The following is a 14,318-nucleotide window of genomic DNA, read 5'->3' on the forward strand; positions in this document are numbered from 1 at the left end:
GCTCACTTTCCCTCACTTCTTCCTCTGCCGTCCTTGTTGGAGTTACACTGTATTCAGCGTCTCTTTCCAAACACTATCCTAGATTTCTTATGTGGATTGTATCAATTAATCTTCTTCTGAATTAGCAGCTATTGTTACCCCCTACCCCAGGCTATATGTGAGGAAACGAGGCCCCAAGAGGTTAAATAATGTTCTATTAATGAGGAAAAATGTTATAATTTAAACTCAGGCAGTCTAACCCCCAGATCCCCTGCCCTCCCAAAAGGAGAACATGGATGGTACTAGGTTCCAGTGATAAGAAAACCAAGTGAGACTATTTTGTAAAAAAGGAACTAGTCAACTTTTATTTTTTACCAATTATTAATTGTGTACAGAGAAAGACAAAAACCGGCCTGGCCAACCCACAGAATGGGAGAAAATTGTTGCAATCTATCCACCTGACAAAGGGCTAATAACCAGAATCTACAAAGAATTTAAACAAATTTACAAGGAAAAAAAACCATCAAAAAGTGGGCAAAGCATATGAAGAGACACTTCTCAAAAGAAGACATTTATGCAGCCAACAAACATATGAAAAAAAGCTCACTATCACTGGTCATTAGAGAAATGCAAATCAAAATCACAATGAGATACCATCTCATGCCAGTTAGAATGGCAATCAATAAAAAGTCAGGAAAAAACAGTTACTGGAGAGGATGTGGAGAAATAGGAACACTTTTACACTGTTGGTGCGAGTGTAAATTAGTTCAACCATTGTGTCAAGACAGTGTGGCAATTCCTCAAGGATCTAGAAACAGGAATATCATTTGACCCAGCAATCCCATTACCGGGTATATACCCAAAGGATTATAAATCATTCTACTATACAGACACACGCGCACATATATTTATTGCAGCATTGTTCACAATAGAAAAGACTTGGAACCAACCCAAATGCCCATCAATGTTGGGCTGGATAAAGAAAATGTGGCACATATACACCACGGAATACTATGCAGACATAAAAAAGGATGAGTTCATGTCCTTTGCAGAGACATGGATGAAGCTGGAAACCATCATTCTCAGAAAACTAACAGAGGAACAGAAAACCAAACACCGCATGTTCTCATGTAAGTGGAAGTTGAACAAGGAGAACACATGGACACAGGGAGGGGAACATCACACACCAGGGCCTGTAACAGGGTGGGGGGCTAGGGGAGGGGTAGCATTAGGAGAAATACCTAATATAGATGATGAATTGATGGGTGCAGCAAACCACCATGGCACGTGTATACCTATGTAACAAACCTGTGTGTTCTTCACATGTATCCCAGAAATTAAAGTATGATAAAAAATAAAAATAAAAAACTGGCCTGGCACTCACAGCTAGGCCTTGGTGTTCTCCTGTTGAAAGTAACCAATGTCACATAATGTCAACATCAGAAGAGGTCACTGTGACTATAATAGCTCATGACAAAAACAAGATCACTCTACAACACGTCTGAACACAGAAAAATACACGGACCTTGTACAAACTACAAGAGTGACCAAAGATCCCAAAATCATGGCTAATATGAGTGACTGCTGCTTCTTTATCAATTACAGCATGAGTCTCACTCTGGTCTTCCTTCCTTCTAGATAGAATTGATTAAGACACCTCATCATAGACCTACCCCTGCTTCCTGATAAGATCCAATTCAGAGCAAAGCTCTGCTACCTTAAACCTTCCCCTAAATCACCTACGTATTAGTCCATTCTCACACTGCTAATAAAGACATACCCAAGACTGGGTAACTTATAAAGAAAAAGAGGTTTAAATTGACTCACAGTTCCACATGGCTGGGGAGGCCTCACAATCATGGCGAAAAGTGAAGGAGGAGCAAAGACACATCTTACACGGCAGCAGGCAAGAAACAGTGGGTGCAGGGGAACCGCCCTTTATAAAACCACCAGATCTCATGAGATGTATTCAGTATCACAAGAACAGCAACAGGAAAGACCCACCCCCACGATTCAATTACCTCCGGCCAGGTCCCTCCCACAACACATGGGAATTATGGGAGCGACAATTCAAGATGAGATTTGGATGGGGACACAGCAAAACCACATCAACCTGACACAGACCCAAATGCTATAAGTCCTTTCTGACATCTAAGATGGCCCATGGTTCCCCATGGTGTGGCTAAGGAGTCTGGAATTCATTTTATAGGCAGTAGGAATAGGAGATAATCAAATCTGTTTGACCAGTAGAGTGACATGACTAAAGCTATGTTTTAGAAAACTAAACTTGACAAAACATGTAAGACAATGAAGAGACTGGTTGCAAAGATAGTAACAAACTCATTGCAGTAGTCCAGGGGGTGACAAGGAATCACAAAAGACACAGGCCATGATTCAAGTGGCATGAGATAATACTGACATCAGGGCAGTGGCAGTGGGAATGAAAATGAGGTAACATACACTAGGATATCTGCAGGGAGAATTGATAGTGGGTAGAGATTGTGATATGGTTTTAACCATCAACATAATTTTACATTCAATAGGTAGGAATTCCTCTGACCAGATTTTTCATAAGCTGTTCAGTCTTATTCTGAACAAAATAGATATGAGATTTTTGTATCTATAAGTTCACTTTATTAGCATAAGATAGAAAGTTATGAATAGGATGACTTTCTATTCACCTTACCTGGATTATAAAATTCAAGGCTGGATTTAAGCCTACCATATGGATAAGGGATCAACTGAGCCCTTAAGTGTCTTTCAGAAGCTCCCATGAAGGGCATTAGAAGTTTTGTGAGCATATTGGAAGGCAAACTTGGTGCCTACGTGTGCATATTCAGCTGACTTGCCTGGATTCTCAGCTCTAGGAGACTAAAATAGATGAAGATGTGCTCCCATAGGAACTAATCACACTATTATTCAAATGGAAGTAAAAAAGATGCATGGTTTCAACGGCAAAAATGAAGAAAACTTTCCAATATTACAATCAACAGGCTGAGCTCGAGGTGGTGCAAGGCAATTTAGAAATAGGAAGACCCTATTTTGGAATGAGCTTGGTTCCAAGAGCTTTTCCAACTGAGGTTTTTAGAACTGAGCCCCTTCTCCGCTAGAAACAATGTTGGAAATTGTACCTAGGAATAGAGTACAGCCAGGAGAGGTCACAATAGCCCACCTACCCTACAGTAAGTTTAATTACAGTACTAATCCATGTTGGGCCTGGGAAGAGGAGGTCATTCATATATGCTGATCCCAGAGAAGGCAGACACATTTCCTCAGCTTTACTTTTGCCTATTCTAGCAAAATCCAGATATTGGTAGGAAGAAATAGAAGTCAACGGCCCAAGTCTTTCTCTCTGAGCTGTCTGTCCCACCCTCTCCAATAGTCCTCTCCACAGGTAGCCTGTGTTTCTACAGTGCTCACCACCCCTATGTACTTTGAAGGTCAAGAATATCTGAGCACCTCCTCCTGTCAGAACAGCAGCGGCATTAGCATCTCATAGGAGCACAAACCCTATTGTGAACTGCACATGTGAAGGATCTGGGTTACATGCTCCTTATGAGAATCCAACTAATGCCTGATGATCTAAGGTGGAACGGTTTCATCCCAAAACCATCCCCCTTGCCCCATTCATGGAAAAATTGCCTTCCACAAAGCCAGTTCCCTGTGCCAAAAAGGTTGGGGACCACTGCTTATATACACTATAAACACAGATAAGTAAAACACTACTCACAGATGTAAGGGACAATGGTTACTCTTGCCTCACTACAGGCACACGGGCATAGAGCTCTTTCCACTTCTCCCTCCTCCCTCCTCCCCTGAAACACAATGTTGTATTACTCGAGGTGGTTTGGCCAGTCCCCACTAAAAACAACATTTCATATAAATTTCAACAAAAACATATTCACAAAATGTGTTATTTTACTACCTGTACTTTTAACACATATCAGACACTTCAGAACATCTAGAAGAAAGCCCAGACATTTCAAAAAAAAAAGTACTTAGTATTGCCAACCATGTATATACAGTAGTAAGGAATAAAATACACACACAAAGCGATGGTTAAAATATGAAAATGTCTCCTAAATATGATCAGTCTAGCATGGAGCCTTCTTCTCCTCCTTCTCAGGTCTTCCACCCCAAGTCCTCTTATCCACTGACCAAATGTGGACATGTCATCCCTGATGTCACTTCCAGAGGTGGTCTCACAAATCCATTTCAAAAAGTCATCCCAGAAGACATTTTATATTATTTTTTTAAGAAGTGAACATTTACAAGATCTGTGATTTTATGACTCTTTTATCATAATTTGGCAAAACCTCTTTACATCTAGAAGGGCTAGATGTAGCAAGCGTTCTTTTAAAACTTTGGGGAGGTCAGTTGAGAGCAGTTTTTCCTATGACGTACACAGGTCTTCTACATAGGGCCAGTACATCTTTTCCAAAGACCAGTGGGCCTTTCCGTTGCCCAAATGTGGCTTATCTCCTACTGTTTCTCTTCTGATATGAAGGTATGGTAGATGGAAGGTCAACCCCGCCTGGTGGCTTCTAGCAGTTTCATCCGTCAGGGCTCTGCTCACCTTCTGGATCGTTAAGGCCTAGGTCCGTTGTCATCAATAACAAGGCAGGCCTCACCCAACTGGGACAGAGTGGTCACCCCAGGTCCCGGTCCTGCAGGGTTTCAGGGCTACAGAGGTGGCAGAGTTGGGTCCGTCTGCAGACCCGCCTTCCAGGCCTCATCCCACAGCGCTTTCCACGGTGTTTCCGCAGCTGCCAGGCTTCCCACCCTGCACACCGGCGCCACCCAAAACGGCTGCATCCTGAAGGCGTCATCTAGGCCAGGCAGGGTTAGGCCGGGAGGCCCAGCAGCCAGCTGGGTCTGGGCTCAGAGAGGCAGCTGCCTGATGGTCAAAGAGGTGGAGTGGAGACAGGGGTCCTCCTCTGCATCAAGGCCTGGGCCCTGCCGGTGCACAGCCATGGCAAGGGCTCCAGGTGCCTGCAGGACAGAGACTTGCTTGTCCTTGGACCCCAGCTTTCCTGGGAGGGCCATAGGGGAAGTGGTCATGCTTTGCTTCTCACCAAGCTCTCTGCAGGAACTCCAGAGTGGCTTGTTTTTTTTGTTGTTTGTTTTTTGTGTTTTTTGTGTTTTTGTTTTTTTCGGTGAGACAAGGTCTCGTTCTGTTGCTCAGGCTAGAGTACAGTGGTGGCATGACCATAGCTCACTGTGACCTCAAATTCCTGGGCTCAAGAGATCCTCCCACCTCAGCTTCCCAAGGAGCTGGGACTACAGGCATGCACCACCACCCCCAGCAAATTTTTGTATTTTTTGTAGAGATGAGGCCTCCCTATGTTGCCCAAGCTGGTCTGGAACTGCTGACCTCAGGTAATCCACCCACCTTGGCCTGCCAAAGTGCTGGGATTACAGGCGTGAGCCACAGCACCCAGCCTCATAGCAGCTTCTTATTGCTTTATTTGATTAAAAGAACAAAGCACTTTGTATTTTAAAACCATATGAATATATAATCTGTTACATTTAATGTGTAAACAAGAGATAAAATCCCAAGCCCCCCAACAGACTTAACAGATTCCCTTGTAGCCAAGTGGATTCCAGAAAGAAAAACTAAATTCCAAATTCTAAATGCCCCCTCCCTTTTGGAGTTTAGGCACAACTAACCAGCACATTAAAATAGACGTCATAGACTGCCCTAACAGACTCTTTGTGGCAATAAGATAACAAATTCCAACCTGACTCCAGTACAGCATCACATGACAGACAGCAGACCCTGAAGGAAATAAAAATTTTTTACCCCAAAATATATTTCTTTGGCATATTTTGAAATGGCCCTGTAAAGCTGTCTTTTGTGGGGGAAATTTGCGTATGTAGAGACACTCTTACCCCTTCCAGGTCTTCCCCAGATCAAGGAGAGATAAGTGAGAATCTGTTATTTTTAAGGGTTGAAAAGAGAGGCTTTGGGCCAGGCACGTGGCTCATGCCTGTAATCCCAGCACTTTGGGAGACCGAGGCAGGTGGATCACATGAGGTCAGCAGTTCAAGAACAGCCTGGCCAATATGGTGAAACCCCATCTCTACTAAAAATACAAAACATTAGCTGGGCGTGGTGGTGCATGCCTATAGCCCCAGCTACTGGGGAGGCTGAGGCAGGAGAAATTGCCTGAACCCAGGAGGCAGAAGCTGCAGTGAGCTGAGATTGAGCCACTGCACTCCAGCCTGGGCAACAGAACGAGACTCTGTGTCAAAAAAAAAAAAAAAAAAAAAAAAGAGAGGCTTTTCTTTTTTGGTCATCAAGTAGTTATTAGACATGAATTTTAAATTGTTAATGTTTAAAATGTAGCCAATTCTTATATCTCTAGAAAATTCTTAAAAGAACACTTTTTCCTAATACTCACATACAAAATGAATCTGTCCTGCTTCACTCACATTGCTACCCTAGCTGAAATTCAAACCTGTTTTAACACTCATCCAAAAAAAAGCAATTGGAAAGATGACTACACCCCACCCCCACCACCAACAAATTACCAATTAAAATTTAAAATGCTGAGATTTATTTACCCAATGTTTTAAAGAATCTAAATCATAAAATCCTATGATCGTTATTTAAAAAAGGCTTATCAACTGTTACTTCACATCTTCCATCTAATAGAAAAGTCCACCCAAAAGTATCACACATGAATTTTTATAAGTAGTAAATAATTACAGACACTAAAAATAACCTTGAAACTTAGACCAAGGCTAACTGCCAATTTCTAACCTCTGTTTTCAGGCTCAAGAATCCTAAAACTAATTCTAAATTGTGAAATTGGAGTCTGTCCCCAGCCAGAGTAGCAGACTTAATGCACCATTAATCTTTTCTGCTCTCAGCCACTCATTGAAACAGTCACAGCCATTCGATTTTTAGGGAAAAGACAGTACTGCAAAAGTACATTCCAGAGGTCTTTTCATAAAAACCATCCTGTGTGCTCCATCTGCATGTGCAATCTGCTTGTGTATTTTCAGCCAGCTTGCACGGGCAGATTAATGCGTACAATTAGAAAGCAACCTCACAGGCATTCGATAAACTGCCTTCATTATTACACTCAGGAGAGTCCCTTTGGATGTCAATAAAAGCCTAGTTTTCTGCCTGTTAGCTAAATAATTGACAACACTAAAAATAATCAGAAGCAAATGAACGAAGTCAAGAACAAGGTGTTAAGAAAGAGCACATTAAGATTCTCATGGTGGTGCGCCAGGTTGCTATCATGAGCTTTTTCTCCACCAACTTGGATTTATAGTCTGCTCAAGTCCATGGTTGCCCTCTCTACAGAAAAAAAATACCATTCCTGGTTTGCTGTGTGAATCACACATTGCAGCATGGCGAAACTAGCAAAGTACTGACTGGTTTGAAAGAATTTCTTATGTATGTTTCTATTTTGTGTTCCTTCATTTGACAGTTTCAGGAGAATCTAATTTGGGAGGTGGGGATAGGCAGTCTGGTTGGTCTGGCAAAACCTTTGTGCTGTTAAAAATCCAGAGGTGGCTGGGTGCGGTGGCTCACACTTGTAATCCCAGCGCTTTGGGAGGCCGAGGTGGGTAGATCACTGGAGGTCAGGAGTTTGAGACTACCCTGGCCAATGTGGTGAAACCCTATCTGTAATAAAAATATAAAAATTCACCGGGTGTGGTGGCATGCACCTGTAATCCCAGCTACTTGGGAGGCTGAGGCTGGAGAATTGCTTGAACCCAGGAGGCGGAGGTTGCAGTGAGCCGAGATCAAGCCATTGCACTCCAGCCTGAGCAACAGAGCAAGACTCCGTCTCAAAAAAAAAAAAAAAAAAAAAATCCAAAGAGCTTTCCTAGACATTTTTTCCACCATAAACTGATTCTAAGGAGGTATGACAAAGACTTGTCATATAGAGGATCCATCTTTTCTAAATCTCTTTTATATTTCTAACTACATAATTACTGCTTATTTCATGAGTTATTGGTCTTTTAATTTCAAAAGTAATTCAAAACACAATACTCTTTCAAAGAAGAACCTCACACATATACCTCTTCTTGTGTTTCTCAATAGGCTTTAAAAATCAATTTGAGATACTTCTCAATTTTAGCCAAACTCTGTTTTTCCTGGTTAACTGGGACTTTTACAATAAGCAGAAGAAAGAGCAAGAGTGAAATGCGCATGTAATTGAATTCAGCTCCACTGATAGCAGGCCAGGTGGCTGAGGGCAAACTTTTTTTTTCTTTACAGAGAGAGGGTGATTGATCTTCCGTATTTAGGAAAACACAAACTCAAGAAGCTAGAACTATAAAAGAAAGGAGGTTGGACGCACAACTTCTAATGTCTTTTAAAACTTCAAGAATCTCTTATCCTTTACTTTGCCATATTTAGAACTCTCCAGAGAATGAACCCATTCAACTACCCAGCCCCGTGCCCAAGGCCCCTCACTGTTAAGTAGGTCTTCCCTCTTCCAATGTAAAACTAGTATGCCACAGGACAATGACATTTGTTCTCATTTGTGACTCTAGGCTGCTAAAGTTGAGAGGTGAAGCCAGCTGGACTTCTGGGTCAGGTGGGGACTTGGAGAACTTTTCTTACAAGAGGATTGTGAAATGCACCAATCAGCACTCTGTAGCTAGGACTGTAAAACGCACCAATCAGTGCTCTGTGGCTAGCTAGAGGTTTGTAAAATGCACAAATCAGCGCTCTGTGACTAGCTAGAGGTTTGTAAAAGGGACCAATCAGCACTCTGTAAAATGGACCAATCAACGGGATGTGGGCGGATACAAATAAGGGAATAAAAGCTGGCCACCCCAGCCAGCAGCGGCAACCTGTTTGGGTCCACCTCCATGCTGTGAAAGCTTTGTTCTTTCGCTCTCCACAATAAATCTTGCTGCTGCTCACTCTTTGGGTCTGTGCCACCTTTTAGAGCTGTAACGCTCACCACAAAGGTCCACAGCTTCATTCTTGAAGTGAGCGAGTCCAAGAACCCAGCAGAAGGAACCAACTCTGGACACAAAGCCACCAGCCCAGCCCCTAATCTCTCTCAACTCTTCAGGCTGAACCTCGAAATAAATTCTCATTCATTCTCTACCCATGAAAGGAGAGGCAATGATACATTCACAGCCTTCATCTAGTGCCTCCCTCCCACCATATCTCTGCAAGACAGACAGTTTTTCCTGGTACTTAGCTCCTTAGCTTCCCACCAGCTCCTCACTCAAATGCCTTCTTTAGAAGAAGAGTGGGGAGAGACAGGCTAAGAATTCTGTGATGAAAATGAGAGTGATGCTCCTTTTAGCTAAGGAGGATGACATCCCTTATCAACACTTTCATCCTACCCCATCCCATCTCCCATCTATTTTCTGGCATGGGTAGCAGGAACACAGTACCTAACTTGCTAAGGAGCAAAGCAGAGGGTTGAGAAACGTTTCTTCCATTCCTGCCTCTGAATCTTAAAGCAAGAAGGAGCTGCTTATGATAGAGGCAGGATAATTTTAGTGGCATGAGAAATCAGAAGATACTGTGCTTAGAGGGGGAATATGTTGGAGGGTGTCACAAATATGCTCACCCCAACATTGGAGTGATCTTAAATTCTGCAAACAAGGAACAACAATGGAGCGAGAGAACAGGCGGCAGGCAGTGAATATTTCATATGAAAGTGGAGGGCCCATTACTGGTTCTGGTGGGACCAGAAATTTGTGTACAGCCTCCATAAAATAAAAGTTATATGATCCTATTCAACAAGGACCTTTGTAAGAAGGATCGTTTCAAGTGCCTGTAATAGTCAGGCACTTTTATGTCATTTACATATTTTATTTAATTCTTGCAAATGGCCTATGAGATAGATATCATCTCTATTTAAGAAAAAAAAAAAAGAAACACTGACATTCAAAGAGTTTTAGCGGGAGCTAAGACTTTGAACCCAGATCTGCTTGGTTCTACTTCTACCACATTTAGAATTAATGTAGGGCCAGAAATAGGATTCTTTGGTTTTGTCTTATAATCAATGCGCAGGTAACCTGACTACCAAGAGTTAGGACGTGAGCTTATCCTTAAAGCCTACATAACAAAGTAGATTACATTATAAAGCACGTAGTAGTTACCCTACATCTGTTAGCTGCTGTTGTTCACAAATCATACTGCAAAGTACCATGGTGTATGACCACCAGTTGAGGGTTTTGCCAATAACTCCTAAATGATTTCTCAATTCTTGTCTAGAAAAAAATACAAGTATATGGTTATCCTCAGTCCATTAAATAAATCCCTGGTCAGTTTAGACGATGCTTAGGCACTTCAGTGCAAACATCCTATTCCTTATATTGGTATCCTGGACATCAACATAAGCAGAAGTACCTTGGATCACCAAAGGATCAAGTCTTCCAAGTTATTTATAATGGGGAATTTCTCAAATTTAGTGTTATTGACTACTAAAGGATACTTTGGTGAGTAGACGTGTCTCCCACCTTGCTTACATGGTGACAGAGTTCAATTACATAATTAATACAACAGCCAGTAATCCAATACCAGGTGTTTTGACAAGTTACCATCACCTGAAATTAAAACCTCTATGAACAATCTGCCTATAAAGGCACAAAGTTCTGAAAACATTAACTTACTATTGCTGATGCTCTCTAAATGCTTCTCTTCTAAGATTTTCTTGAAGTCTTTTTTTCTCCTCCAGTTTATTGCTCTGAAATTGCAAATATCAAAACATAACTTATTAAAGATGCTTTAAGCAGAGTCATGATGCTAAAGTTACCCAAGGTCCAAAATCCTAAGGTTCAACTGGCCTTGATAGTCTAACACAGTATCCTGCTAGAGGCTCCAAGATGGTATTCCCTGTCAGACCCATGGGCACTGCACTGAAAGCCAGGAGCTCCAAGTTCTTTCCACAGCTCCCCTCTCCCAACTTGAATGGTATAATCACAGAACCAGTATTTTGCGTTTTTATTCTTTAGTTCAAATGATAGCAATATTTATTTTTTAAGCAGTGCTTTCAAAATGTTTTAATGAAAACATGAAATTTCCATACCAAGTATGTTAAATTAAAATTATAATAAATGGTTAAATAGCTCATACAAAATTTATATATACACCCAAATTCTACTAAAGTATTCGAGAAGAGATTTTCAATAAGACAACCCAACTCCCTTCTGACTTAGTATCAGATACTTAAAGCTGTTGAGGGACTGAACAGCACGTCATAAAAAAAGCCATCCACTTGAATAGAAAATAGTTCTTTTTTTAATTAGCTGTTTGGAGAGCCTGGAGATAAAGGGCTTCATATTTAATATTACTGTCACCATGGCTCTGGCATATTTTAATCCAATTTAAATAACCCAGAAACATTTGCTTTTTGCTCACCATGACACACTGTCATTTTTTAACTTGCTATGACCTATGAAAAACAAGTAAAATTCCCAGACAACAAATTTAATGGGGAGTTGAAACACATTCTACTATCCAGGAGGTTCATGAAGTTTTAAATGAATCCAAGAGAGACAGTAAGCAGCTGGGTTTGCTTTAATAAAAAATTGGATTTGCCCAGAAGAGGACCTGTGAAAGGAGAATAATGGAAATCACTTTCAAGCCCAAACATAAGTCTGGTTCCATCTTTCAAAGAAAGGAAAAAACTGCTTGTATTGTTCATTTCCATGAAAGTCTTCATTCACTCAAAACTAATTACTAGTACCATTTTGAAAGGCAAAATGGATGATGACTTCAGTTTCAGAAAAAAAACTAAAGGAAATTTACTACAGTCAAAGAGAATCAATTATAAGGCAAGCAACTGGATTATTAATGAAACACAGAATTCTAGGGGGCAAACTAATAGAAAATTGTAAAACCGAATAAATTTGCTTCTACTTTGGGAAAAAATCCTGACTCATGAGCACAAAAGTGTTCAATTGTGATGAGTTCCCTGCCTTCCAGGGTGGGGATTGCGGGGTTGTGATGGATCTAAAAGGGTGAAAGACAGCAAGCAAGCAGTAAGTGTTGATTAAACCAGTATTCAGAATGCTACTCAGAGAACAGTGAGAAAGCCACAAAAACAGCTAGAGACAAAAGGCTGGATTCCTTTAGCAAGGTCAGAAATTGAGACCACTAGTTTTAACATTTTCACTAATAGATTCCAACTCACAGTCACACAGTAGCTAAATTTTATCCAACAAAAGCCTGTTTATGGCAGGGCACGGTGACTCATGCCTGTAATCCCTGCTCTTTGGGAGGCCGAGGTGGGTAGATCACCTGAGGTCAGGAGTTCGAAACCAGTCTGGCCAACATGGTGAAATCTCATCTCTACTAAAAATATAAAAATTAGCCAGTCATGGTGGCAGGCACCTGTAATCCAAGCTACTCGGGAGGCTGAGGTAGGAGAATTGCTTGAACCCGGGAGGTGGAGGTTGCAGTGAGCCGAGATTGCGCCATTGCACTCCAGCCTGGGTGACAAGAGCAAAACTCCATCTCAAAAAAAAAAGGGTCTGTTTATGCCTCAGCAGAAGTTGATAGTTGATGGAGAAGTATTTTGGGGGAAAAAAGAGTAGTATTAGTAGTATTTCTGGAGTAGTTGAAAAATTGTATTCAATCCCTATTCATATCAAATGCCTGTTATATGCTTGGTACCATGTTAGGTGCTGGGAATACAGCTACGAACAGAGCAGTGCCCATTCTGGAAAATGTTACAGCCTCGTTGGGGACACAGACAAGAAAGCAATGATGGCAGTATGCTAAACACATTAGGGGAGAGCAGTTTCCAAATAACATAGTAAGAATGCAGAAAAAGCACTTATATGGATTGTCAGGAAATGCTCTCAAAAGTTCCACAGTCACTCAGTGCCTACTTAGTGTTAGACTCCATCCTGAGCACGAGAGCCAAGAAGTTGAATAACACTGGGAATGTGGTTTCTAACTTTGGGTAAGCTGCATGTTATGAGGGTGCTTCTTTCTATGGAGAGTGGACTCACAGCTTTCTTCATAATCCCCAAAGAGCTGATGACCAGATAAAAGGATAAATACCATGGCTCTAATGAGAGACAGAAATTCTATATCCAAACCAATCTTAAGCAAGAGTGTTTCAGGAGGAGGAGAAGGTAGGAACAGGGTTACTACACTCCATTATATGGGTTGTTCAGCCCAGGGGGTCCCAGCAGGCAGGAGAGGGGTAGGAAAGGAAAAATAAAGCCAGTGTTCAGCTCACCAAGATTTGTACTGCAGCATGTGGCTGCTTTGGCACAGAGGAGGTGTCTTTTCTCGGTGTCTCACAAAGGCACTGTCTATCACCATTCTGGGCACCCACAGAATTGACCAACTGGATGGAGAATTGGTCTCTAATTTGCACAAAGGCAACCATGGGCTGGTGGTAACCCTGGACAGGAAAGGGGCGTTCCCAGAACTTACATTTTTAATATACAACGGCACAAGAGAATATGTCAGCTCAAGAAAACCCAAGAAGCTCATGGATAAATTGAACAATGTTTATAGAGAGAGGAGTAGAAGATAAGATTGAGAAAGTAAGAAGGAATAATTATATAGGAATGTATGTGCCAAGTAAAGGAGTTTGGACTTTATGAAACCCAACAGTAAGCCATTATATTAAGCAGGGAAGGAAGTGGCTCACTCTTACAGCAACACGGAGGTTAAACTTCAGCAAGAGCCACAAATACACGAGAACCCCTGGGGTGATTCTCACAGTAATCTAGGCCATAAATTATGAGCCCCAAGTTAAGTCAGCAGGTACAGGGAAGAGAGAAGAATGGACAGTCTTGACAAAAACTTAAGGGACAGAAATAATAGGAAATATGATGATATGGATATGGGATGAGTAAGAAAAGGAGGAAGAGTCTAAGATTACTATCATTTAAGAGCATCAGAATGAACATAAGAGTTCAATTTTGAATTTATTGGATCTGAGGTATACTTGTGGAATATTTAGGGAGAAATATCAAGCATGCAGTAAAATATATGGTTCTGGAATTTAGAAATATGGTCTGGCCTGAAGATATGGACTGCAGAAATCAGCACAAACAATAACCAGATCCTTAAACGTGGAATTTTTCATCTAAGGAGAGGGGGCCTAGGCCCAGCAGTATCAGAGGATACCAAGGGATGGGATCTGGTAAGCATCAATAGTGGAAAAACAAGTACAAGGAAAGGATCCCAGGGACATTCAGGAGGGTGGAATTTGAAGGACAGAGTGCTTAATAGTTAATTTTAAATTTTAATTTTATTTATGTATTTATTTATTTGAGACAAGGTCTTGCTCTGTCACCCAGGCTGCAGTGCAGTGGTGTCATCTAGGCTCACTGCAACCTCCACCTCCCATTTTCAAGTGATTCTCGTGCCTCAGCCT

General features: G+C 41.5%; 1 protein-coding gene across 6 annotated transcripts in view; it reads right to left on the reverse strand.

The window, feature by feature from the left end:
- Positions 1–14,318, reverse strand: part of EPSTI1 (epithelial stromal interaction 1) — a 100,467-nt gene that overhangs the window by 54,631 nt on the left and 31,518 nt on the right. For all 6 annotated transcript variants that reach the window (XM_054446994.2, XM_054446998.2, XM_063650791.1 and 3 more), the window contains one exon: positions 10,588–10,661. In XM_054446994.2, the coding sequence (XP_054302969.1) occupies positions 10,588–10,661 (74 nt within the window). The remainder of the gene's footprint in view (positions 1–10,587; positions 10,662–14,318) is intronic.

The sequence above is a fragment of the Pongo pygmaeus genome, chromosome 14 (assembly GCF_028885625.2).
Source record: "Pongo pygmaeus isolate AG05252 chromosome 14, NHGRI_mPonPyg2-v2.0_pri, whole genome shotgun sequence".
Taxonomy (NCBI): Eukaryota; Metazoa; Chordata; class Mammalia; order Primates; family Hominidae; genus Pongo; species Pongo pygmaeus.